Source organism: Pogoniulus pusillus, chromosome 5, assembly GCF_015220805.1.
Source record: "Pogoniulus pusillus isolate bPogPus1 chromosome 5, bPogPus1.pri, whole genome shotgun sequence".
Classification (NCBI taxonomy): Eukaryota; Metazoa; Chordata; class Aves; order Piciformes; family Lybiidae; genus Pogoniulus; species Pogoniulus pusillus.
The window spans coordinates 33,062,202-33,086,567 of record NC_087268.1 but is presented as its reverse complement, the minus strand read 5'-3'; the positions used below and the strand labels follow the sequence as shown (position 1 = coordinate 33,086,567).

Here is a 24,366-nt window from a genome sequence, read left to right as displayed (position 1 = left end):
TGCATATGGAGACCCATACTTTCCTCTTCAAGTTTATATTCTGCTCTTCAGAACTGTTATCACAAGTTATATTCAACAGACAGACAACTTTTTTCCTAATAGGTGATATAGAGCTGTGTCCTTCAGGATTCAAAGGGAAATAGTTTTACTGTCCTTCTTCCTGACTTCAAGATAAAAAAAGGAATGAAAAAGCCCCAAACCCCAACTTGTGTGGGGTCACAGAGACATCTCCAAGTAATTGGTTGCTTTACGACTTTCTCCAGGTCATCATATCCAGCAGGTCAAGAGAGGTGATTCTTCCCCTCTGCTCCATTCTCATGAGACCCCATCTGGAGTACTCTGTCCCATTCTGGAGCACTGTAACAAGAAAGATCTGGACATGCTGGAATGTGTCCAGAGACGGGACACAAGGATGCTCAGAGGGCACCTCTTGTATGTATAAGGCTCGTATAAGAAGACCTTATTGTGGCCTTGCAATATCTGAAGGGGGCCTCCAAGAAAGCTGGTGATGGACTTTATAAGGTTGCAGGTAGTGATAAGACTAGGAGGAATGAATCCAAGCTAGAGGAGGGTAGATATAGGTTAGATGTTAGGAAGAAGTTCTTCACCATGAGGGTGATGAGACACTGGAACAGGTTGCCCAGGGAGATGGTGGAAGACCAATTCCTGGAGGTATTTAAGGCCAGGCTGGATGTGGCTCTGAGCAACCTGATCTAGTGTGAGGGTCCCTGACCATGGCAGGGAGGTTGGAGCTAGATGATCCTGAAGGTCCCTTCCAACCCTGACAGTTGATTCTGTGATCTTTGAGCTTGATGTAGTATTGTCAACTTACAACAATCTTTTGTAAATCCGGGCATGCAAAAGACATGAAACTTCTCTGTATTGTATAAATGACAACTGGTGATCATTTTCAGTATGTCAGTTTACTATGCAAAGGTGACAAGACTTTTTGTAGATTACTTAGATTATTTTTTAGTTTCAGAAAGAAACCCAACATGGTTCAGTTTAAAGACTGTTATATTGATTATGTTAGAACACGGCATCCACTGGAAAGCATAAGGGTTCAATTAGCTTCAGAGCTGACTCAACAGCAGGCTTCAGCAGAGTCACAGTTGCTGAAATTTCTAGAGCAGCCACATTGATCCTAGTGTCAATTAGCAAATCTGGTAGAGAAAACAGTTGTGCAAACTCCATTCACCACCTCACTGCTCTTGAGATCCATCTGTCCAGAAACTTTAGGAGAAAAAAAAAGATGTCTCTTATTCAACAATGATTCCTCATATTGCCACACACATCTGCCTTAAAGGCTCCCCCATCCTTCCCAGTGGTTCAGAGCCAATCATCTGGCCTTGCTGGGAACTCAAGCATCATCCCAAACGCTAAATTCCCATGACCAGAGTGTGAGGGTGTCTAAGGTCTGCACCGAGTCCTTTGTACATGCTGCTGGACTCTGTATTCTGGGCTCTCACGCAGAGAGGGTCTCTCAGAACACAACTTACTAAAAAAGTCACAGCCTGTCTATGAGAGTTAAATTCTTTCTACAGTTAAAGCAGCCGGTAGTAACTTATATTTGCAGGATCAAATCAGTTTGGATGGCTGTTCCCACCACAAAGCAAATAGTTATGCTTTGCTTTAAAGAGAAGAGGAGCACGGAATGGAAAAATTGGCATCTGACAAACTGAACTCCTGTAGGGGTTTCAGTTTTCACATACTCTTAAACTCCTGCTGCTGGATGAGCTTAGCATTTTGGCCAGTTGCACAATTTTGAAGTTTCAACAGCGAACGGTTTTTGGACAGGAAAAAAATGTTCTCACAAATATGAAAAGTGAACAGATGTTACTATTGGCGTTTCCAACGCCTACTGACATCTGTATTGAACTTCCTGAATTTTAGGATCTTGAGAACACTCCCACACACCACTGAAAGCCATTTGAAAGCAATTGGGCTGGCAGATCGGCTTTCGGGTCTATGACTGAATGTTCTGGCACGAGCAGGTGCTGCTTGTTGTCTTGCTTGAGGAGTCCAGCCAGCCAAGAAGCAACAGCTATCTGACCCCCTGTGTTATGCAAGTTTTTAGAGTTTCATGTGAACTGTGATTTCAAAGTCAGTGAAAGCATTAAAATTAATTGAATGAACACAACGAAATTAGAGTAAGTTATTTTGGTGTGGCTGCTAGCAGATGAGGATTGCTTTGTATAGTGCCCTGGAAAGTGTCTGGGTTTTTCAATCCTGTCAAAACCCATGCTGAAAAACACGGGATTTTCTTCTGTTTTGAAAACAAACTCCTTGTGCTAAAGCTCTGTGAGGCGTTTGCCATCCTTCAGAGTGCTCAGTCAAACCTTTAGTAAGCACCATGGCCAAAGTCTACACTGTTATATGAGCATGATACAGCAACTGTCACAGAGTAACTGGGAGTTCCCTGCTTCCTCCTGCTACACACCCAGCATCTTGATGTGGCTCTGGTTGTAAGAGCAAATTTGGCAAGACCATTTTCCTCTCTGGTGGATTTTTTTGTTGGCTATAAATGAGCCTTCTCTAATTAATTAGTAATGAATGCTTTGCAAAGATGAATCAGCATCATTCTAGTGCTCTGTAAAGAATCATTAGCTCGTGATCTCAACTTAGAGTTGATTCAAAGTAACATCTCTCATTTATTTTAATTAACTCTTTCTTAAAGACAGTATTTAGTTGGAAGCCTGGGGAATAACATTTGCATGAATAGAGGGAGTTTTGGTGTTATGGTTCTCTTAGGCTGGTGCTCTTAAACTTAACCAACTTGCAGTGAGTAGCTCCATTAATTGCACTTTCACTCTCACACTAACCCAAAGCATCTGCCTGGATTGCAGTGTCAAGCCATCTCCAGCTCTGCTGGCTCTGAGATTTCCCCAGGATCTCTTACATCCTGGCACAGCCTCATAGCTGTGATAGAAACTGTGTCTGAGTAGCCAAAAGGAAGCAAGATAGGGGCCAGATGATGTACTTGGGATAAATTAACATACCTTTGAGCACACAGCATTAGCATCTGATCATTTTTTTTATATACTGAAACATTCCTAACTTTAAAGAAATTCCTGATTTACACCACCAATAGTAACACTTCTGGCATACACTGCCTGCCTAGTTTAGTGATTTTATTTCATTTATATCCATCTGCTTTCTCATGCAGCATAATTTTCCTGCTCAAGTTTTGAATCTTAATTCTAAATGCTGAATCCAAAGTTCTAGGACTTGATCTTTTAGGCTATTGCCTTCTTGCACAGTTTGGAAAGCAGTGATATGGCAGTCAACATTTGAGCTCCCTTTTATAGGCAGTTAATTAAAACAAGCACATTCAGGGTGCATTTGTTTGACCTGGTTTGAGTATCTGTGTTGAGATATATCATGCCATAAGATGTCACCCTCACCTCCTGGGAGCTTTGGGCGACTCTACCACATGTAGATGTCTGTATCTGTTCAGTAAATACAGTCCTTGTCAAAAAAACAAAGCGTTTCAAGTCGTTGCAAGTCTTAACATATACTTCAATAGAGCATGGTTACTAGATTGGTGTATTTGTCAATATATGCCTTAATTGTGATCCTAAATTTCCTAGTTTGTCTGAGCAGACATCAGCAGAGAAGCTGCTTTGGACATTCAGAGCTATCCCCTTAGTGATCTACAAACAAAACCACCCTTCCCTCTGCCCACCTTTTCCTTCCTGGATCTTCTCCGCATTCCTGTTCTCCTTTCCTCTAGTCAATAACCTTCTGAAGATTTAGCATGGAAACCCTTGTGAGATTTTGTGTACCCTTATCTCCTCTGCTGTGGTCCTAGTATTGTTCTTTCTACAGCAGCTCTGCAGAGCACAGAGTATTTCTGACATATATTCCTATGTATTTTGTGACAGAAAAAAAATTTCACAGTATCACAGTATCACCAAGGTTGGAAGAGACCTCACAGATCATCAAGTCCAACCCTTTACCACAGAGCTCAAGGCTAGACCATGGCACCAAGTGCCACATCCAATCCTGCCTTGAACAGCTCCAGGGACGGCGACTCCACCACCTCCCCGGGCAGCCCATTCCAGTGTCCAATGACTCTCTCAGTGAAGAACTTTCTCCTCACCTCCAGCCTAAATTTCCCCTGGTGCAGCCTGAGGCTGTGTCCTCTCGTTCTGGTGCTGGCCACCTGAGAGAAGAGAGCAACCTCCCCCTGGCCACAACCTCCCCTCAGGTAGTTGTAGGCAGCAATAAGGTCTCCCCTGAGCCTCCTCTTCTCCAGGCTAAACAATCCCAGCTCCCTCAGCCTCTCCTCATAGGGCTGTGCTCAAGGCCTCTCACCAGCCTCGTCGCCCTTCTCTGGACACGCTCAAGCATCTCAATGTCCCTCCTAAACTGGGGGGCCCAGAACTGAACACAGTACTCAAGGTGTGGTCTAACCAGTGCAGAGTACAGGGGCAGAATGACCTCCCTGCTCCTGCTGACCACACCATTCCTGATGCAGGCCAGGATGCCACTGGCTCTCTTGGCCACCTGGGCACACTGCTGGCTCAAAAAAAGTTTGTCCAGGATTTGAACCCGGGACCTCTCGCATTTTCAACTGGTTCTTTGGATTACCCAACCTACATTCCAGCATATATTTTTCTTTTACACATGTTTTCTCTTCCTGGGTGACAAAAAAGGGTTCTGGAAGATCAGAAATTAAAGCAAACCATGGGAACAGAAAACAGTACAAAATTGTTCCATTTACTGTCTAGAGAAAAGGGCTGTGGCTTCTGGTAAAGAGAACTCTTTCATAGTTCTGGGTTTTTTTTTTCTTCTTTTTTTTTAATGAAGATTTAATGTTTATTCCTTCCTTCATTAAAAAAAAAAATCCAAAAAACTCTTTGCAGGCTGAATCACTGCTCTGGAATTAAGTCAATGTCATTTCATCACTAATGTCCTGAGAGAAAATGTCGCATGTCCAGACAATGTAGTTGAAAGAGCAGCAAATTGTTACCATGCCACAAGACTGAACTAGATTCATTTTTTTAGCTACTTTTAACTTAAAGTGCATTTTATATTTTTTTGTTGTTTGTTTACTTTTTGGTACAAGCAACAACAACAAAAAAAAGCTTTTTAACAAATGAGAAGTAAAGGGTTTTTTCTCTAAGAACACAAGCTTTGAATGTAAAACTCAGCTAAAGAGCTTTCTCTGAAGCAGCAAACAAAAAATTGCAAATAGAAATAACCATTAGCTATGCCCTTTTCTTTTAAAGCCTGTTGACTCTTTCAGTGCTACTCTGTGTTTAAGAATTGAATATCACACAGCTTAAGGCACATGGAAAAGGTTTGCTTTATTTGCTTATAACATTCAGGTTAGGTTACAGAAGTCCATTTCCTTCTAATGCTGGTGGCCACGTGATGGCAGAAGCTGATGCCAGCCCTACAGTAAAATTCAGGTTCGGAAGATACAAGCCTGTGGTGTTAAATGTAAATTTAGAATCACAGAATCAGTCAGGGTTGGAAGGGACCACAAGGATCATCTAATTCCAACCCCCATGTCATGGGCAGGGACATCCTATCCTAGATCAGGTTGGCCAGAGCCTCATCCAGCCTGGCCTTAAACACCTCCAGGGATTGGGCCTCAACCACCTCCCTGGGCAACCCATTCCAGGCTCTTGCCACTCTCCTGCTCAACAACTTCCTCCTCACATCCAGTCTGAACCTACCCATCTCCAGCTTCGCTCCATTCCCCCCAGTCCTGTCGCTCTCTCATATCCTAAAAAATCCTTCCCCAGCTTTTTTATAGGCCACTTCAGATACTGAAAGGCCACAATAAGGTCACCTCGGAGCCTCCTCTTCTCCAGACTGAACAGCCCCAACTCTTTCAGTCTCTCCTCATAGGAGAGGTGCTCCAGCCCTCTGATCATCCCAGTGGCCCTTCTCTGGACACATCCACATCCTTCTTGTAAAGGGGGCTCCAGAACTGGATGCAGTACTCCAGGTGGGGTCTCAGCAGAGCGGAGTAGAGGGGGAGAATCACCTCCCTCACCCTGCTGGCCACACTTCTCCTGATGCAGCCCAGGCGCTGGTTTGCCCTCCAGGCTGCAAATGCACACTGCTGGCTCATGTTGAGCTTCTCGTCCACCAGCATCCCTATTTCGCTCTCCTCAGAGCTGCTCACCAGCCAGTCACAAAATTAGCGTATAATAGGTTTAGCAACTAGTAAGTTTTTCTCGTTACTCTCAGAAGACCAAGTCCTTCTACACCACAGAGGGCAAACATAACACGCACTTCAGAAGCCATGCAGCTCAGTTGTGTGATGCATTTCATCCCATCCCTTTGCACTTTCCCAGCTAACTGCCAGACATTTTGCAGGAAACCTTCTGCTCTTGTTTGCTTAGACCTCACACAAAGACATTTTGACCCTACCTGAACTCCTTATCAGATTTCCTGAAGGTTGTAACATGCTCTGAGGGAGTGCACCTGCAGTGGTCAGGGCTTCGTGCAGCAGCAACGGTTGGTGCCATCTAGTGAGGAACTTCTGAATGCTCACTGCAACTCGAGATTGGTCATCTGGCCTTTGGAAGCAGAAGTAAAGAGACAACCTCTTTTAATCACTAAGCCCGCACAAAAATCAGGATTTTTTTTTCTCCCAGGTAATATTTTTTCCAGTGGGTAGCATCAGCTGTGTTTTGCACCTGTATTTATGTTTTCTACCATCCCACAGACTGTTCTGGCCTATTTTCTCAGGCAGAATTGCAACCAAAAAAAAAGTTTAAAGCTTGCTTAAACAAAACTCTGAATTACTGGAGTGGATGGAACCATTCAAACTATGTTACCAGGGTTCAGCATCATGCTCCTGATATAGCAACGTGCCAGTGTCTTCTGCACCTTGGTAGATGTTGTACTCATTGATGACCAAAGCTGAACCTAGTGAGGTTTTGGAAGCAAGTTGGTTTAAATTTGCTTCATTCCAATAGCCACTGAGAAATGCAGGTAAACAGAAGTTTCACCTTAGTAGAGCTGGCAGGAGAGGAAGACTATGCATGTGTCGCTGCTGTGGAGAAATTATGCAAAAATAGCCAGGCAAGACACATAGAGTCTTAAACTTGCTTTGGAATTCACAGAATTGCAGAAATGATCATATTGGGAAAGACCCCTGAGATCATCGAGTCCAACCTATCACCTAACTCCTCTGATTAACTAAACCTCATCCTCATTCAGCCTCCTTTTAAACACCTCCAGGGACGGTGCCTCCACCACCTCCCTGGGCAGCCCATTCCAATGGCAATCACTCTCTGTGAAGAACTTCTTCCTAACGTCCAGCCTAAACCTGCCCTGTCCCAGCTTGAGACTGTGTCCTCTTGTTCTGTCACTGCTTGCCTCGGAGAAGAGACCAACCCCACCTGGCTGCAACCTTCCTTCAGGCAGCTGTAGAGAGCAGTAAGGTCTCCCCTGAGCTTTTGTCTTCTCCAGGCTGAATTGATGCTGTAGTTAGAGGGCATTGTGCAACAAGCTTTCTGGCGTCTGTCCTTGCCGGGCAGCCTGGGGCCTCCAGAAGCAGACACTGACTCAAAATGCTCTAGCTAAGCCTCCGTGTGGTCTGCTTTTCTCTGCTTCTCATCCCAAAGCTGTGCTATTCCGTGACTGAAGTATTTCTAGCACAGCATACACTGCGTGGAGCTGAAATCCCAAAGCCTCCCTTGCTTATTCCCCTCTAATGTGTCCAATCCATCAACTTCTGCATTTACCATCCAGGTGGTGTGCCTATCCCAGTCAGACTTAGTCTGCCACAAAAGGGTTCTTCAGATTGCCCCTTGTGGTTTGTATGTTTTGAGGGGTGGGAGATCACTACAGTTGTACAATTTTTAGTTTGGGGCAGCAGTTGCTTTATTATCCCTACCTCTGTGGAAGATGCCTCAGAAAATCATAAATGTCACAGTATCACAGTATCATCAGGGCTGGAAGAGACCTCACAGATCATCAAGTCCAACCCTTTACCACAGAGCTCAAGGCTAGACCATGGCACCAAGTGCCACGTCCAACCTTGCCTTGAACAGCTCCAGGGACGGCGACTCCACCACCTCCCCGGGCAGCCCATTCCAGTGTCCAATGTCTCTCTCAGTGAAGAACTTTCTCCTCACCTCAAGCCTAAATCTCCCCTGGCACAGCCTGAGGCTGTGTCCTCTCATTCTGGTGCTGGCCACCTGAGAGAAGAGAGCAACCTCCTCCTGGCCACAACCACCCCTCAGGTAGTTGTAGACAGCAATGAGGTCACCCCTGAGCCTCCTCCTCTCCAGGCTAAACAATCTCAGCTCCCTCAGCCTCTCCTCTTAGGGCTTGTGTTCAAGGCCTCTCATCTTGACAGCATTCCATTTAAGAACTCTTTTTTCTTTCGTGTGTGCCTGTGGGGATGCCTTTTCCTGGGTTAGCACTTTTAATCAGTCAGAAGTTGCTCTTTATAACTGACTTTACTCCCTGGTGAGTTGCTCTCTGTTCCACTTGCTGGTCTCCCTGTGGTGGGACCGCGTCGAGGTCCTTGCTGTTGCATTCTTTCCCCATCTGTTCTTACAGGGCTTGTCCCAGGCTGAGACCTCTTGCAAAAAGTCCCAGCTCTGGCTTGTCTGTCACGGTCAGAGCACCCTTCCCACAGGACGTGAACTTGGCCTTTCACCAATGACCTTTGTGAAATGTCAGGGAATTAACCTCCTTTTCTTCTTGTCCACTATTAAAGAAATAATGGCCTGCAAGGATCGTTGTCATGTGGGGAATACTGAATTGTCACATTCCATATACCAGAAGCAGTTGCAAAATGGAAGTCTGTAATGAAACGTGGAGAAAGGGGCTCAAGACAGTGGAGCTCTGCAGTAATTCTCCTTCTGTCTCCTCTTCATTGCAAATTTGTCTCCTCTTCATAGAATCAGTCTCCACACCAGTAGGTGGATTTCTCACCAATTGGTGGTAACGTTCTCGTCTTTTAAAACTTTTGGAGCAGGCACTGTCATTTATTGTATCTTTATTTGTGTAACACCTCAAACAATTGCTTGCTCTTAAAATTACTGCACCTTCCTCTGCCAATTTCGTTTCCATGCTGTAGATTTAGCAGTAAATTAGAAGTAAGAACGTTTTGCAATATGGCTTCTCTTGTATTGAACTGATCAGAAGACAACTGGAAATGAAAGTTCAAGCTGCAAAACGTGAACATTCACTATGGATTTTAAAGTCTGTCCAGGACCTTCTGAAGTCCACTGGGACTAGTTGGGAAATGCAGTTATCAAATGCAGCCTCAGCTCCGACGGCACTTTCTTTCATGCACATCTCTTGACAAGCGACAATGTATATACAGCATTGCAAATATTTTCTGGGGAGATTTCCTCCAGGCTTCCTAAATTTCTGACCTTTGCTCCTCTCTGTAAATAGCTTTTGCACATGGCTGGGCTGGCCTCATAAATTATGTGAGGCCTTTTCCAGTCAGCTGAAGCCGCAGGAAGAACAAAGCAGGGGCTGCCTGCTTAGGGCTGTATCCTGACGTTGGGAGCTTTGTAATTCATCTGAGCAGTCATGGAGGTTTTGCATAAGAACAAAGTAAAAGCTCCTTGTTAGTCTTCAAGATATCACATCAGCCCACTCTTTCCTTTTCTTTCTCTTTTCATGTGCTCCCCCCAAGGCATTGCCACGCATGCTTAGGTAACCCTCTTCACAGTGGCCTATAAATGCAGTGATGGATAACATGGAATAATCATGCCATGCTCTGGACTTGGGAAGAGTTCCAGTTCACACCAGCAAAATGAGAGGCCTTCTGCTGGAAAGCACCATAGGCCAGAGCATATTTGTGCGTTGCTCTTTCATTTAAGAATAGGGAGCACCAGAAGTACTTTGTGAGCTGTCTGAAATCTGACAGGGATAATGTGTTTCCCTTGGCATGTTTGTTGGTCTGGTGGGTTTTTTAACTGGAAGCTTCATCCCAACACAATTTCACGGCTTTGGAGAATTTTCTAGGATTTCTGACCCTCCAGGAGCCCAAGCAGAGCAGTGCCATGCATGGCATGTTTCAGACACGGGGATTCAGGACTCTAGTAATTGAGTCATGCTTTATTCAACTAAACCTTTCAAATTGATTGTCCTTGCTTAAGTCTCCTCAGTGACCTTTACAAAAGAGAGAGTGTTCTTAGGTCATTTCCTAATGAAAAAGGGACCTACTTGCACAACAAAGGCTCTAACATAAAGGAAGGGCAGTAAATGCTGACAAGTCTGAGTTAACGAAGGTTAACAAAGTTATTTCAGTCATCAAGCCAATGTACTAAACGGCTGAAGAATTACACAAACATTGTCATGATATTAATTGCTTCTCCAGCTCTGACTCTATCACTGTGCTAAACTGGTCCTCAAAGGATCGATTCCCTGGTCCTTATTGCAAATAGTGTTAAATAACATTTGCATCTCAACAACCAAATGATCAAATCGTTGCCAGGAAATCATGGGGAAGAGGCACTGTTTGGAATGGAGTGTTTTCCATTCCTTGTTTACTGCTTCCTCCACATCAGATAGGAAAATGGGACTGGAAGTATGAGAGTGACATTTGATGTAGGAATTAGAGAGATAGTCTTGTTCCATGTAATGCTTCCTTTGAGGCAATGCAGCTCCACATGGCCCCTGCAGAAAGTCAGGCATGTATCTGACAGTTCTGACCCTAACTAGTACTTGCCTCCAACCCGCTGCCCACAAAAGGGCTGTAGGTGGGCACCGAAGAGGAGATTTGCATTTCTCAGGTGCTCTGGGAGTTTATTCGACTTCAAAAATACTTCAGAAATGAAGCAGCATTTTTAGTGTACAGATTCCATGATTTCCTTCCCTTGTGGAAGTAACTGAAACGTTTGTGTACATGACTTCACTAAATTGAAACTGGAGCAAACTAATGTCTCTTCACTTGAATCTGAATAATTTTTCTGTGCTTTTTGCAGGTATGTAAGATAGATTCTCATTCTTTTTAAAGGTTACTTTCCATATTTGTGTGTACGTGGATGTGCTAGTTTGAAGCAAGCTGGAATGTTTTGGTAAAAGAACAGATAACGGGCAGTGAAATGAAAAACAATTGTGTCTACTTCTCTCACAGTCACGCTGAGAACTCGGGGAAGAAGAAAGACTTTTTCTCCATTTTGTTTCTCACTCTTGCTTTTGCCTTGGACCTGGTCACATCTCATTAACCCTGCTCCTACTAACCTTGCTCCCTAACCTCTTGGCTGCACCTCTTTTCTTCCTGATAACTGGGGTAAGGTTGAGAGGGCCGGGGGGAGGTGTTGGGGTGGTTTGGGAGCCCCTCCTGGGGACCTAGGTTTCTGGGAGGGGAGTTGTGCTTTTTGTATTGTTTATCCTTTGTATATTTTTGTATATAACTGTATATAACTGTATATATTGTAAATAGCTGCTTGTAAATTCTGCTAGCTGTAAATAAATTGCTTCACCTATATTCCCAGGGTCCCTCTGAGTTAGCTGGGGCAAATTCAAAAGTGTGGGGGGGCGGGGTAACCCCCAAACCATCACAGAATAAACTAGCAGAAGTATTTAATTAAGTTTTAAGGCCATATAGCAAGATACAAATATTTTATGCTAATATTTGCACAAGAATTGGTACTGCTTTACACAAAAAAAAGGGTTTTTTTTCTATATGCTCATATATACTCTCTCTTAATTTCTTTAGACTTAAATTCTGAATCATAAGTAAGAAAAGTCAAGAAAAAAGTGATGTCAGAAAAGATTTTTTTTTCTGATAATTGGGACTCACACTGATGAGCATTGATTGAGATTTCAATCACTATCGCAGTGCTTCTAATCAGCATCTTTCTATTTGAGTAAGGTAAATATGAAGACTATGTCTGCTGTGAATCTGTTTAGAACAGCTTCATAGGATAACTTTTAGAGATTAACTGATTTCTTAAAAACTGAAACCTGTTGATGTGGCTGGCATGGAGAAATGAGCAGCTATTTGTTCAGATGTGTATGCTGATATAAGTTATATTATGTTTTATATATGTTCATGTAAACATTGTTACTTCTCAGTTCATTAACTAGAAAAGACATTGAACTCCTAGCGCCCAAGATCCACATGAGCAGGCTTGGTTTAGAAGAAGGGTTGCTATATAAAGTTGCATTTGGTTGCAAGCAGAGAGGAGACTGTTTTGCACTGTTGTCTCATACTTAGAATCGTAGTATCATAGAATCAGTCAGGGTTGGAAGGGACCACAAGGATCATCTAGTTCCAACCCCCCTGCCATGGGCAGGGACACCCTACACTAGATCAGGCTGGCCAGAGCCTCATCCAGCCTGGCCTTAAACACCTCCAGGGATGGGGCCCCAACTGCCTCCCTGGGCAACCTGTTCCAGGGTCTCACCACACTCATAGTGAAGAACTTCCTCCTCATGTCCAGTTTGAAATCCATGGTGTCCTTTGTCTATGCTCCTAAACCATCTGCTTTATCAAATTAATCATAGTAGTATGGAAACAAACAAACAAACTGAAAAAAAACCTCAAACCATACTGTAAGAGATCTATCCTGGTGGCTTATCCTGAGGAACTCCATGTTATTTATTCTTCATGCTGGCTCATTCCTAGTCTGCCTTCAAGAAAAAAAAATTGCACTGACTTTTGTACTTTCTTTGGCTATGTCAGTTTCTCAGTAGGGACTCACTTGATATAATAGAATAAGATTTAATGTACAAAGTCCAACAGCCATTGCAAGAGCCATTTTCCACAAAAGCAGTGTGGAAAATTGATTTGTTTAAAAAGCAGAATTGATTTGTTTAAAAAAACACTGTCTTTCAGTCATAGTGTTTTGTCTTCAGGTTTGTGATATCAAATCAACTGCAGCACAGATAAATGTTAATTATAGACAGATGTTGACAGTGAACTTTTTATGTCACAAATGACCCTATCCTTCAATATGAGAGTAAAACAAATTTTGCTTAGTATCAGTAAGGCATTGTTCAGTGTCTTTACTACAAATTTCTAAATACAAAGAAATCAGGATATCTTCAAGTTCATTGGGTGATAGGTTGGACTGGATGATCTTGGAGGTCTCTTCCAACCTGGTTGATTCTATGATTTCTGTAAGTTCCCACGCTGTCCTCCTTCACTTCTCCCACCTGAATGGCATTAAATGAATTTGAACTATTATCCTGCTTGGACAGGGATAGTATTCATCTTCTAGCTCTTTCTTTCTGGGCATGAGCAACACTGTAAGTATTTTAATCTAAAACAAGGCATTATTTTTATTTACCAGCTCATTTATATAAATATGTATCTGTTTGTTCATGCCTTGCTGTAATTCTTGGTTTGTGAGACACTAATGCTGTTACAGACCGGTCTGTGAAAAACACAATTGCATTTCAAAAATAATCCATTGGAATAAACTTAATGAGAATGTCTTGGTAAATGATGCTTTGTGCCATTGAAGCATGTTTCTCCAGAAAAGATTGCTGCAATTTACTCTTCGTGTCATTAGTGCGCTGCGCACTGCAGAGCATGCGAAACATCTGCGTTTGGTGATGCTACGTCTGGAACAGGTCTCAAATACTTTGGTTCACACATCTCAGACATATTGTCACAACTCATTATTTAAACCACCACTGTGTCATTTTAGTTTGGTTTTTTTTTTCCCCTCTGTTGAGCCTTGTGATGTTGGCAGTAAACAGAGGATTATTTTTAAACAACCTTTGAAGTGGCCTGAAGAGAGACGAACCAGTGCTGGAAAGGAGAACAACAAGGAAGCCTTGCGTGCAACCTATGTAGATCCATGCCCATTGAATCGTTTTCAGGCTCCACTGCTAAATAGAAAGTATCATCCCCAAAGAGACAGAGATTTCTGCCATTAAGTGCTGGGCTCCATTTGTAAGAAATACAGCCACTAAGTAGATTTCACAGTTACGCATGTTTTTCTTGTTTGGAGTGTAATTAGTGATGTTGTGGGTCAGTGAGAATCTCCCTTGGGAAGGCATATTCCACAGAAGACACTCTTTTCATAGAATACATATGAATACTCAAGTAGTGAACGTTGGTTTGAGTGTTAATTTGCATGTATTGATTTTGTCACACACAAAGCAGTCACTGTTGCTGGAGTTTGCCTGCAAAGGTGGGCACTGCCACTTCACTTGGTACCTGAGGTCATCTAGAGTACTGTTTGTTCTGCCTACATTTTAGAGCTGGTTATTTACTTACACAGAAGGAGAAATGAGTGCCAGGAGGATGGAGCCAGGCTCTTCTTGGCGATGCCTGATGACAGGACAAGGGGCAATGGCTGGAAGCTGAGGCATAGGAAGTTTCAAGTAAACACAAAGAATTTTTTGACTGTGAGGGTGACAGAACACTGGAAGAGGCTTGGAGATATTCAAGACTTGCTTGGATGTGTTCCTCCATGATCTGGTATAGGTTCAGTTGAGTACTCCAGGTCATGCTCAATGAGCTGAAAGAAGCAACTCAACACAGAGAAACTCAGTCTAAGGAAGCGTACCCAGCACCCGTGAGCAATGTCAGAGCAATCACATGAGCAATGTCAGAGCAATCATGAGACCTAGCCCTACCTAGCCGGGGGGCCCACCAGGCCCCCCGGCCTTTGAATCCCCTCCACCATTCACCCAGTGATGCACCACAGAGCACTCACCGGTGATGATCCGAGGAGGATCCTTCTGCCCACAATGGGCAAACTTGGGGCTTGCCTTTCCTGGGGCCACTTATAAAGGGGAGTGGGTGGGGGGGAGCTAAGTGGTGACACCTGGGGTGGGAGGAGACTGCAATAGAATCCAGATTGAAAAGAGGAGTGGGCTGGGAGAGCAAAGTGGTGACACCTGGGGTGGGAGGAGACTGCAATAGAATCCAGATTGAAAAGGGGAGTGGGCAGGGAGGGCAAAGTGGTGACACCTGGGGTGGGAGGAGACTCCAACAGAACCCAGGTGTTATGAGTTTGGGGGAAAAAAAGGGGAAAATGAATTGTGCAGGAGAGAAAGAGGTGGATATGGTGGAGAAGGGAGGGAAATGGAGAGGAAAAGGATGGAGATGAGAACTGGAAGATGGAATGGTCTATTTGCAGTCATCTTGAATGTTAAATTGCACAGCAAGTGAGCTGTGAGTCTGGGCAGTCCTGTTTTCCTTGTGTTTCTTTTCCTTTGCCTTTCTCACATTTGTCAGCTTAGCTTATTTTTTTACAGGCTGGATAAAGAGAAATATTTTTGCTTGGTGTTTTTGGAGATCAAGTTGAAGTGTGTAACAAAATTATATACAAATCATCACTGAATAGAAGTCAGCAGTAAGATTTTGTAACATTTCATCACGAACAACAGTTTGCAAGTTATGCAGAGATGTCCACCAAGAAGCCAGAAACATGCTCTGATTTCAGCTTGGAGAAGACTCCACAGAGACCTAACAGTGACCTTCCAGTACCTAAAGGTGGCCAACAAGAAGGCTGAAGAGGGACTGTTTACAAAGGCCTGAAGTGGCAGGATGAAGGGCAGTGGTTTTAAACTAGAGAAGAGATTTAGGTTGGATATTAGGAGAAAGATCTTTACCGTGGAGGTAGTGGAGCACTGGAACAGGTTGCCCAAGGAGATAGTTGAGGCCCCATTGTTGGAGATAGTCAAGGTCAGGCTCATCAGGGCTCTGGGCAAACTGAATCAGTGCAGGATGTCCTTGCTGACTGCAGGGGAGTTGGACTAGATGACCTTTGGAGGTCCCTTCCAACTCAAATTGTTCTATGATTCTAATATTAGTTTCTCTGCATGGTGATTCCAGATGACGTTCATCAAAGGGTCTGGCTTACTGGAACAAAAAGAGATCCTGTGTTTATTTTCTCTTCAAGAGATTGACTCCATTGTAGCAGTGACAACCAATCCAGCTTTATGCCTCACAACTGTTCCTAAATGAATGCTTTTTTATTATTTTTATCAGGGCCAGCCGGGACTCCTTGGAGCACAGGGATTCACTGGACCACCAGGATTGATGGGGATCCCAGGAGTGCAAGGTCCCAAAGGTCACAAAGGTGAAAGAGGATATCCAGGAATAAGTGGACCCAAAGGAGAAGTGGTAAGTTTTGAATATCAGATATTTTAGCTAATGAGCAAAATGCTGGCAGAACATAATTTTAATTGTGCTGTTTCACTCTAGGGACAAAGAGGAGTTACTGGATTCCCCGGGGCAGATGGCATTCCTGTAAGTAGCCAGTTACCTCATCTATAAGAAATCACTAACTGCAGATATTGCAGGCTAGCTTAGAGCCTTTATGCTTTAATTAAAATCTCTGGGCCAAATTCAGCGTCTGCCACATACACACTTTTAAGCTAAGGACATATACTGAAGTGAGTGGAACTGCAGATACAAAACAAGAGAGCAGAATCTGTGCTCCCTCTCATTCCCTCAGGTAATTAAGATCCGTTTGCTTTGTCCTATGGAGAAATCTTCCCTTGTCAGTGGGACAAGAAAGGATGGAAATTTCCTGTGTCCCTGGAGGACACTCGGCTAAGCATGTTCTTTTGTAGGAAAGAGCTGTGAGATAAGTGCTTTGCATATCTTAAGCTTGTAAGCAAAGGACACCAGTGGGTCATTCCTTAATTATTTCAGAGTTGCAAAGCACACAGAAAGACCAATGTTTTAAGAATACTGGGTTATTATTTGCTTTATAGCTCATATGGCATGCTTGAGATAGTCTTTAAAAACTTACTGAACAGTAAACAGTGTCAAACTTGGAACAAATTGACCAGGTCCATGAAACTGAAACATTCAGAAAGGAAACACGGGTAAAGTTCACAGCACAGTATTTTCCCAGCTTACACTTCTTTACATCTTGTGTCATAAAATAACAAAGAAATCTGAGTCACTGGAATCCCTGGACAGAGTTCCCAGGCTTGGGTTTCCTTTGTAGTGCTCCCTGACACGGGCCGTTCTGCAGCCCACACATCCACATCCACTGTGATTTCACCCTTTCTTTGTTTCCAGATCTCCCTATTGAGTTTCAGGGCTTTCTCTCTCACAGTCTTCCTCCTCCTCACTTCTAAAGGAAAAGCAGAAGACCCTCTTTCCCATTCCTATTAAGGATCTCGTTCATCTCACCACATCATACTGAGTTTTTTCTAAGCACTGTAATGCCCTGGGAAGGAGTAAATCACTCCCCTGTGAAACTCCATGTTCCTATAGCTGGACCAAGGCTTCTCTTACCTGAGCAGGTTTACTTTTTCAGCCCTACCTTCCCAACCTCTGCACGTTGCACTGTGAGGGATAGACACCTTCAGACAGTAGTTGAACCTGCATGCTCCTTTACCCTTCTCGCTCACTTATGTTCTCCAGTCAGTTTTCCTAGGCCAAGACTTAATACTGACCATCAGGAGGCATCAGAGAGACAGGCACATGTACAAACTAGAATGGCAGAGTGGTGGGATGTGGGGCTGGAGGCTAACAGGGCATGATGGCAGGCCTGAATCTCTTCTGGGATATGGAATGCCGGTACTTGATGGAGCTAGGTAAGGATGTGAACAGATTTCTTTTTCTTCTAAGCAAGAAAACTGAAGCAAAGAAAAACCAGTTGCTTTAGATACAGAGGGAAAAAAATGGTTTATGTTGGTTTCTGGTTTTCCTGGCTGAGCTCTCTGGATCAAAGAGCTGCTCAAACGCAGATTTGCTTCTCATCAGTCGCAGTGCAAACAAGAAGCAACAGAATTTAAAATGAATGTAGGTACAGCAGTGGAAATCCCATTTGAGACAGGAGTAACTGTCTTAGAGTCTTGGTGTGGAGGTTCTGTGGTGCCTCTGGCTTTGAGCCTTACTGTTTCCTTCCCATCTTCATACTTGCAGCCTCATCACAACACTGAGCTTAGCTCCAGAAGCATCTCTGACAGTTTTTCCAGCTTGGAAGCTGTTCAAAGCCAGCAAAAAACCTTTCTTCCCACTATTCCAGTGTGAAGCACTGAAATGCTTAACAATCTCAGTTCTTGATGGCTCTCTGCACAGCAGCCTCATCTGGCTTAGTTCTCTGCCTAACAGAGCCTGCATTGAGCATAGCTTTCCTACCCTTTCTGAAAGGTCCTTCGCTACTCATTTTTTCATGCTGTCTGGGGCATCTGGTTCAAGCTGCAGTTATATTAAAAAAAGGCACTGTCTGTTTCTCTCTTTGAAAATCCTAGTTTCCCATGGATCCAAGCCTTGGGCTTAATGTGAGAATGTCTAAATACTGTGTGACTACAGGAAAGGGAAAACTAGAAACAGATGGATAGATAAACACTTCTTTTTTTCCTCTTTTTTTCTTTCTCTCCCCCCACCCCCCTCTCCTCAACAGGGTCATCCAGGGCAGCCAGGATCAAGGGGGAAACCAGGTCATGATGGCTGTAACGGGACAGTAGGTGACCCTGGTGACTCAGGAACTCCTGGGTTCTCTGGTTTCCCTGGCACCATTGTAAGTAGCTGACAGTGAGTACCTGAAGCTAAGACCATTGCTGAAGTGAATTTCATTCACATGTGTGTTAGAAGCAAAGGGGACATCTTTAATGGAGCTCCCTTTTGGCTCAGCGTGGCAGACTTACCATGGGCGCACTAAACTATGCTTAGTTATTAAATTGCAACCATCACTGGGCTGTCTGCCCAGAGCTACACCTGTCACACAGGTCTTCCAGAGAGATTTCTACAGGAAAATCTGTACAGCTTTATCTAGCATCAATAAAATAGTATTAAACTCATAATTTCTAATGAAAGTAACCTTTTCCTTCCCTGCCCAAAGCCAAAGTATTGGCTTTCCATGGTGTGATACACAGGATCACACTGAGGGGACAAGTGTGGCTCCTGAATTTCCCAGGGACTATGTCAGCCCTGCAGCTGCTGCTCTAGCTAGTAGGTGCTGCCATGTAATGTCATGCCCAGGTAATGGCTGATTCTTCTCAGGAATTCATTCTTTCATGTGCTGTGGGAATGTACACTTTGATTTTAAATCATGAATTTCCAAAGCTGTACGTAGTCTCTGCTTCTGAACAGGGGTATGTGTATACTCATGAAAGCCCCAACAAATATTTTTTGTTACTCTTAGATATTTAAATGTTAACATAAATGATATGAAAGCTTACTTCTGTCATTATTTTGGTACCCTCCAGGGAGTCCAAGGGCCAAAAGGCCAGAAGGGGGAGCCCTATATATTGCCACCGGACATCGCAAGTCAATACAGGGTATGTCTCTAAATCCTGAGAGTTACTCATCTTCAACAGTTTTACAAGCAGATGATGGAGAGTTAATTTTTCTTACACTCTGACAGATGTGTCCCAGGAGGCGTATTTCAACGCTATGCAAGCTTTGCAAAGGTGGCTTCTGCTTTCTCTGGTTACAACAAAGTCTGTCTGATATCCAGGGGGAAAAAAATCCACTCACTTTCTTGCAAGCAGTCACACTATGCAGGCTGATTGCAGAGGCACTGGAGATGTTGTAGTTCAAGCATTACCCTCTTTACTCAATTACTACCTTTGTGTCATGCATGCCAAAATCATTCCTTTGCCATATTTTTGCCCATTGAATGATTGTATTTAATATTAGCATCCTTACTATGTAATTTTTACCCAGGAGTTTGATTGACTTAAGATAAAATGCGCTTCGCTATATTAGTTAAGTAGCAAACCTCCAGTATTCCTATGGGTGATTTTACTGTACCTATCCTTAAACCTTGTTATGTGATCACTTGAAGCTTTTTCTCATGTAAATAGTCGTGCATAATTTGAAAGTATCAGGTGAAGAAAAGTGGCTGCAAGTGCTGTTAGAATATGTATTGTGACAAATTTATGTACAAAGCCACACCTGAGCTGTACTCAGCACAGAAGGGATCTGCTGACATCGTTTATGTTTACTTTGTGCCAGCAATGAATGCCAAAATAGTTTTTTCTTTTGACATATTTATAAGTTGCCTGTATTTTTTGATGGAATCTTATTTTACTTTCAGAAACTCTTTAAATCTGCACTTGTTGGTAACTAGGTATGGTTAAAGAATAACTAAGTAATGACTAAGAGTTGCTCAGTCATACTGTAGACAAAGATACTGACACCTGCATTCATTTCATAAAATACTTGGTTCCCTGAAGCATTCTGTTAACTAAATTCAATTTAATTAGGTCATTCAGATGCTATTCAAAATGATTGAAGGTGTCTGGACTAAATACCACGTTATTTATGCATATTGGAAAGTCTTTGTGCTAGAACATTTTTTGGATCCAATTTCCAGAAACATTTCAACATGTACTGCAGTTAAAATATGTGGTCAGTGAAAACAGTATGTTCTAAATGCTTTTAGTGACTCAGAAGAGAATCAAAATGATTCAGTAATCCTCATACAACTCAAGAAAAATGAGCTTGTGCATTGCAGCTAAGGTTACAGTCCTAATTAATGGACTTTTTCATGGAAATTTTTCAACAAAATAATTAAACTTGGTCTGTTGTCCATGTCAGCCTTGTAGATTGGATCCCCAACAAACTTCTTACCCTCCTATTCTTCTGTGTGCAACCATGCTACGTGCAGAAAGTACAAGATCAGTGTGGCCCACGTTCAATACCTGTATCAAATGCATCTGTATGTAAGGGTTTGTGTAGCACTGGTGTTACAATTAGTTTTTGGAGTGAGAGAGAAAAATTGAGTGAGAAAAAAAAATTTATTCATTTTTTTATATACTATATATTAATATATATATAGTATTTACTGCTTTTTTGGCTCCTTGTTTTGTTTGGTTTTTTTTAGGGAGAACCTGGGGATCCAGGACTCAATGGCTTTCAGGTAAGTAGTATGGCAGCAACTGTAATAAAGTCTCAATAGTAAATGATATCAGGACAACATTAACTGATGTTTGGGATTTTATTTACTTAAAGGGATCTCCAGGTGCTCTGGGAATTGAAGGACCTGCTGGTCCACGAGGAGTGCGAGGAAGACCAGTAAGTATATTTAAAATATGTTCTATAGAAAATGAACCTAACAGATGAATTACCTCATCAAGTTCTATTACGTTGGATTGCAACCTTGCAAAAGGATAGAAAAAACAGGTTATAAATAGCAGGTACAGGTGTCTTTGGCTGCAAAACCTTTTAAAACTCCATGTGAGACAATGATTCTACAAAGTTGAATATTGCAAGAAGAGATGTGGTTTCTTTCATCCCATGTTGCCAGAGGTTTTCAATTCATTATATGTTTCTTGAACCCCCTTGAAAGCATAGAATCAACCAGGTTGAAGAGACCTCCAAGATCATCCAGTACAACCTATCACCCAGCCCTATCCAGTCAACTAGACCATGGCACTAAGTGCCTCATCCAGTCTTTTCTTGAAGACCCCCAGGGACGGTGCCTCCACCACCTCCCTGGGCAGCCCATTCCAATGCCAATCACTCTCTCTGGGAAGAACTTCTTCCTAACATCCAGCCTATACCTACCCTGGCACAACTTGAGACTGTGTCCCCTTGTTCTATTGCTGGTTGCCTGGGAGAAGAGGCCACCCCCCACCTAGCTACAATGCCCCTTCAGGTAGTTGTAGACAGTAATAAGATCACCCCTGAGCCTCCTCTTCTCCAGGCTAAACAGGCCCAGCTCCCTCAACCTCTCCTCATAGGGTTTGTGTTCCAGGCCCCTCACCAGCTCTGTTGCCCTTCTCTGGACACGTTCCAGCACCTCAACATCTTTTTTGAATTGAGGGGCCCAGAACTGGACACAAGACTCAAGGTGTGGCCTGACCAGTGCTGAGTACAGGGGAAGAATAATCTCCCTTGTCCTACTGGCCACACTGTTCCTGATGTTTGTAAGGATTATTCAGTGCTGACCAATTTATATGCCCCTACACTGAGTTGTTAAAAATACCAGGATATAAATATGTCACCTTTTCTGCTCATTAAAAAATGTGTATATTAAATCTCCACACTTCCTACAGAAGATTGAATAGTTAACATTCTTCATTACTATCTAGAATACAATTTCATTTTTAAACTATTTTTCAGTTATTTTTTTCCAAAATCAACATTTACAGCATTGATGTGGAGAACTGTTGCTGAACAGTTTCCTGGGAAGACTGTATTGTCTCCAGATACCATTTTCTACATTTCTTATTACCATGGTTAATAGTTTTATGGGTGAGAAACAGTTGTTCAGATTCAATATATTTTGGTTTCTTTATGCCTGCTTTAATTTCCTGTCAGACAGCTTTATAGCATTTGGTTTTTTTTTGCCACAATTCACTTTGGACCTGTTGTACATATGTGATCTGAGGGAGAAAGGGGTTAATTCAGAGCTTCTTACGCAGAACCGCTACAGCTAGTTTCAGGGACACCTCCCTCAAAAAAAGGTAATTTTTTGGACAAAATCAATTATATCCAATCAATTATATCTCCAAAGTTAGTTTTCTGTAGTGGCCTATTTTACCATGTGGAGCAAGCTGCACCTTATTTTTCTCCACTGGTCCTCCTGAAGGGAAAACCCTTTGGTCCTCTGCTTTCTCTTTCTCTAGAGTGAGCCCACAAAGTTCGTGAGCTTCACATAGAAGCCCAGCCTGCAGTTACTCATGTTCTCAGTGCCCTGTCTTGGATGTTAGGAATGCTGTGAACCTTTCATTTTGTGAGCTCCGTGACTACGTCCTTCTGGTTGCCATCTTGGCAGCATCTATTCTGAATACTCTTTACAGAATGAATGGATCCCCACCACTTTTAGCTCTTACAAAACACTCTATTTACTGTCCCTAAAGATGTAACTTGCTTGTAGGAGGGACTAGGGAACACTTCCCGTATCTGAGACTGATGTTCCAGCATTCCTCTTCTCTGAGTCCTAGATCTGCATGAAGGTACACATGGCTCCCCCCAGTCACTGCAGAGCCTCCAGCCAGTGGTATCCCCTGCACGGTGCACCTGCACAGTATATTAGACAACAGCTCACAGGCTGCCTTTCTAACCCAAAACTGATCCAAAAGTGTTCTCTCAGGGCAAGTCTACTATCCATGCACACAAAGGTACATAGCAGAGATTCCTAACGAGTTCAGGTTTTGCCTGAATGTTCCTATCTTCTCCTTGCAGGTTGAGGATTGATCTTACATAATCCAGTTGCATCTCCTTTGGGGCTTAGTACGTGGATAGTTCTATTTGCAGGTCTTTCTCTTTTCTGTGCTTCTTGTTCACTATCTTCTCTGCACAGATCATGTTTCTTATTCACCCCACCTTTGCTGCATTTGACAGCTTTTAATGTGTGGAGCCTTTTGGAGCCTCTCAACTACCTCAGCTGACTGAAGCAAGGTAGATTGTCTCTCCAATTAATGGCTCTCCTACTGCTTTTCTTGTTAGACTCTGGCAGCTTTTATCTCCCCCTAATAGTTTAATTTCCCACCATCTTCATTGGATTTCACTCTGTACACACAAGACAGGTCATCTAAGATGCATATGGTAATTCAACTCCCTTTACAGATGGATGCAGTACCAAGACTTCACCAGTCCAGCGAAGTACTTAAAGTCATACTTAACTTTAGGTATGAGCTTAAAATCAGGATCCAACACCACAAGTTCTTACTACTTGAAAAAAAAAAAGGAACTGGGGAACTGTTACTTTGTTAGGAAAGATCACCATGTGCTTTAGCAGGGTATTTTTTCAGAACAGTAAGCATGGCTGATAGAATGAGGATAGTACATTGCATGAGGAGGAATACATTACATTCTAAATATGCTCTTCCATTTCAACATAAAGTGATTGACCTCCTGCATGCACTGATTAGAAAGCAACAAGTAACTTGCTCTCCCCTGTTGTGCTTCCCCAGGGACCACCAGGGCCCCCAGGACCACAAGGACCACAAGTAAGTCTTTGTGTCAGAGTTGTTTATGTTGATTTTTGTGTGGCTGAAGTTTATCCAAGACACACTTCAAGGCAGTAAAATGAAGAACCACAGGCTGTACCAATGGCTGGGTAGCACAAGACCTTCTGTGCTGGCTGCATACCACGAGAAGTTAATCTTACACTGGGATTGCCTGCCCTGAAAAGATTAAACCGTTTCTAGAGCCAGATTTAATTTGCTACTGTAGTCACAGTAGCTTTCCATGAACAGAGGATCCTTGCGGTCTTTACAATATTCAATTGTATCTCTGAAGAAAAAATAGGTAAGTTCATTATTCCAGCTGACTTAGGTATTTTTATTTAAGATCCAGTGCTGTTAAAAACTTACAAAATAAATGCTTGATCTTTTCACAACATTGGTCAGTGAATGAATCAAATTGTGTTGTAAGAAGCACTGGTAGCATGAGATTTTAATTACAGTTGTCTTTCTGAATGTTTAGGACTATAAAAATATGCTTAAATCTACAAAAATACTTTGAGGTAAATCTAGACTACTATTTGGTTGCAGTTCCTTAGAGGTGTCCTACAGACTCATGTGCCTGAGAAGGCCTTTAAG

The 24,366-nt window shown here is 42.9% G+C and overlaps 1 protein-coding gene and 1 long non-coding RNA gene across 2 annotated transcripts in view; one reads left to right on the top strand and one right to left on the bottom strand.

The window, feature by feature from the left end:
• The window catches only part of COL4A2 (collagen type IV alpha 2 chain), a 164,089-nt gene that overhangs the window by 89,250 nt on the left and 50,473 nt on the right, over positions 1–24,366 (top strand). The window contains exons 5-11 of the mRNA XM_064143763.1: positions 15,896–16,030; positions 16,112–16,156; positions 18,273–18,389; positions 19,078–19,149; positions 20,700–20,735; positions 20,828–20,890; positions 23,737–23,772. Of these exons, the coding sequence (XP_063999833.1) occupies positions 15,896–16,030; positions 16,112–16,156; positions 18,273–18,389; positions 19,078–19,149; positions 20,700–20,735; positions 20,828–20,890; positions 23,737–23,772 (504 nt within the window). The remainder of the gene's footprint in view (positions 1–15,895; positions 16,031–16,111; positions 16,157–18,272; positions 18,390–19,077; positions 19,150–20,699; positions 20,736–20,827; positions 20,891–23,736; positions 23,773–24,366) is intronic.
• On the bottom strand, positions 5,288–14,364 carry LOC135175525 (uncharacterized). Its single transcript, XR_010302378.1, has 3 exons — positions 14,174–14,364; positions 6,391–6,539; positions 5,288–5,434 (listed from the first exon to the last, which is right to left on the bottom strand). It is a non-coding gene; the product is annotated as an uncharacterized LOC135175525 (long non-coding RNA).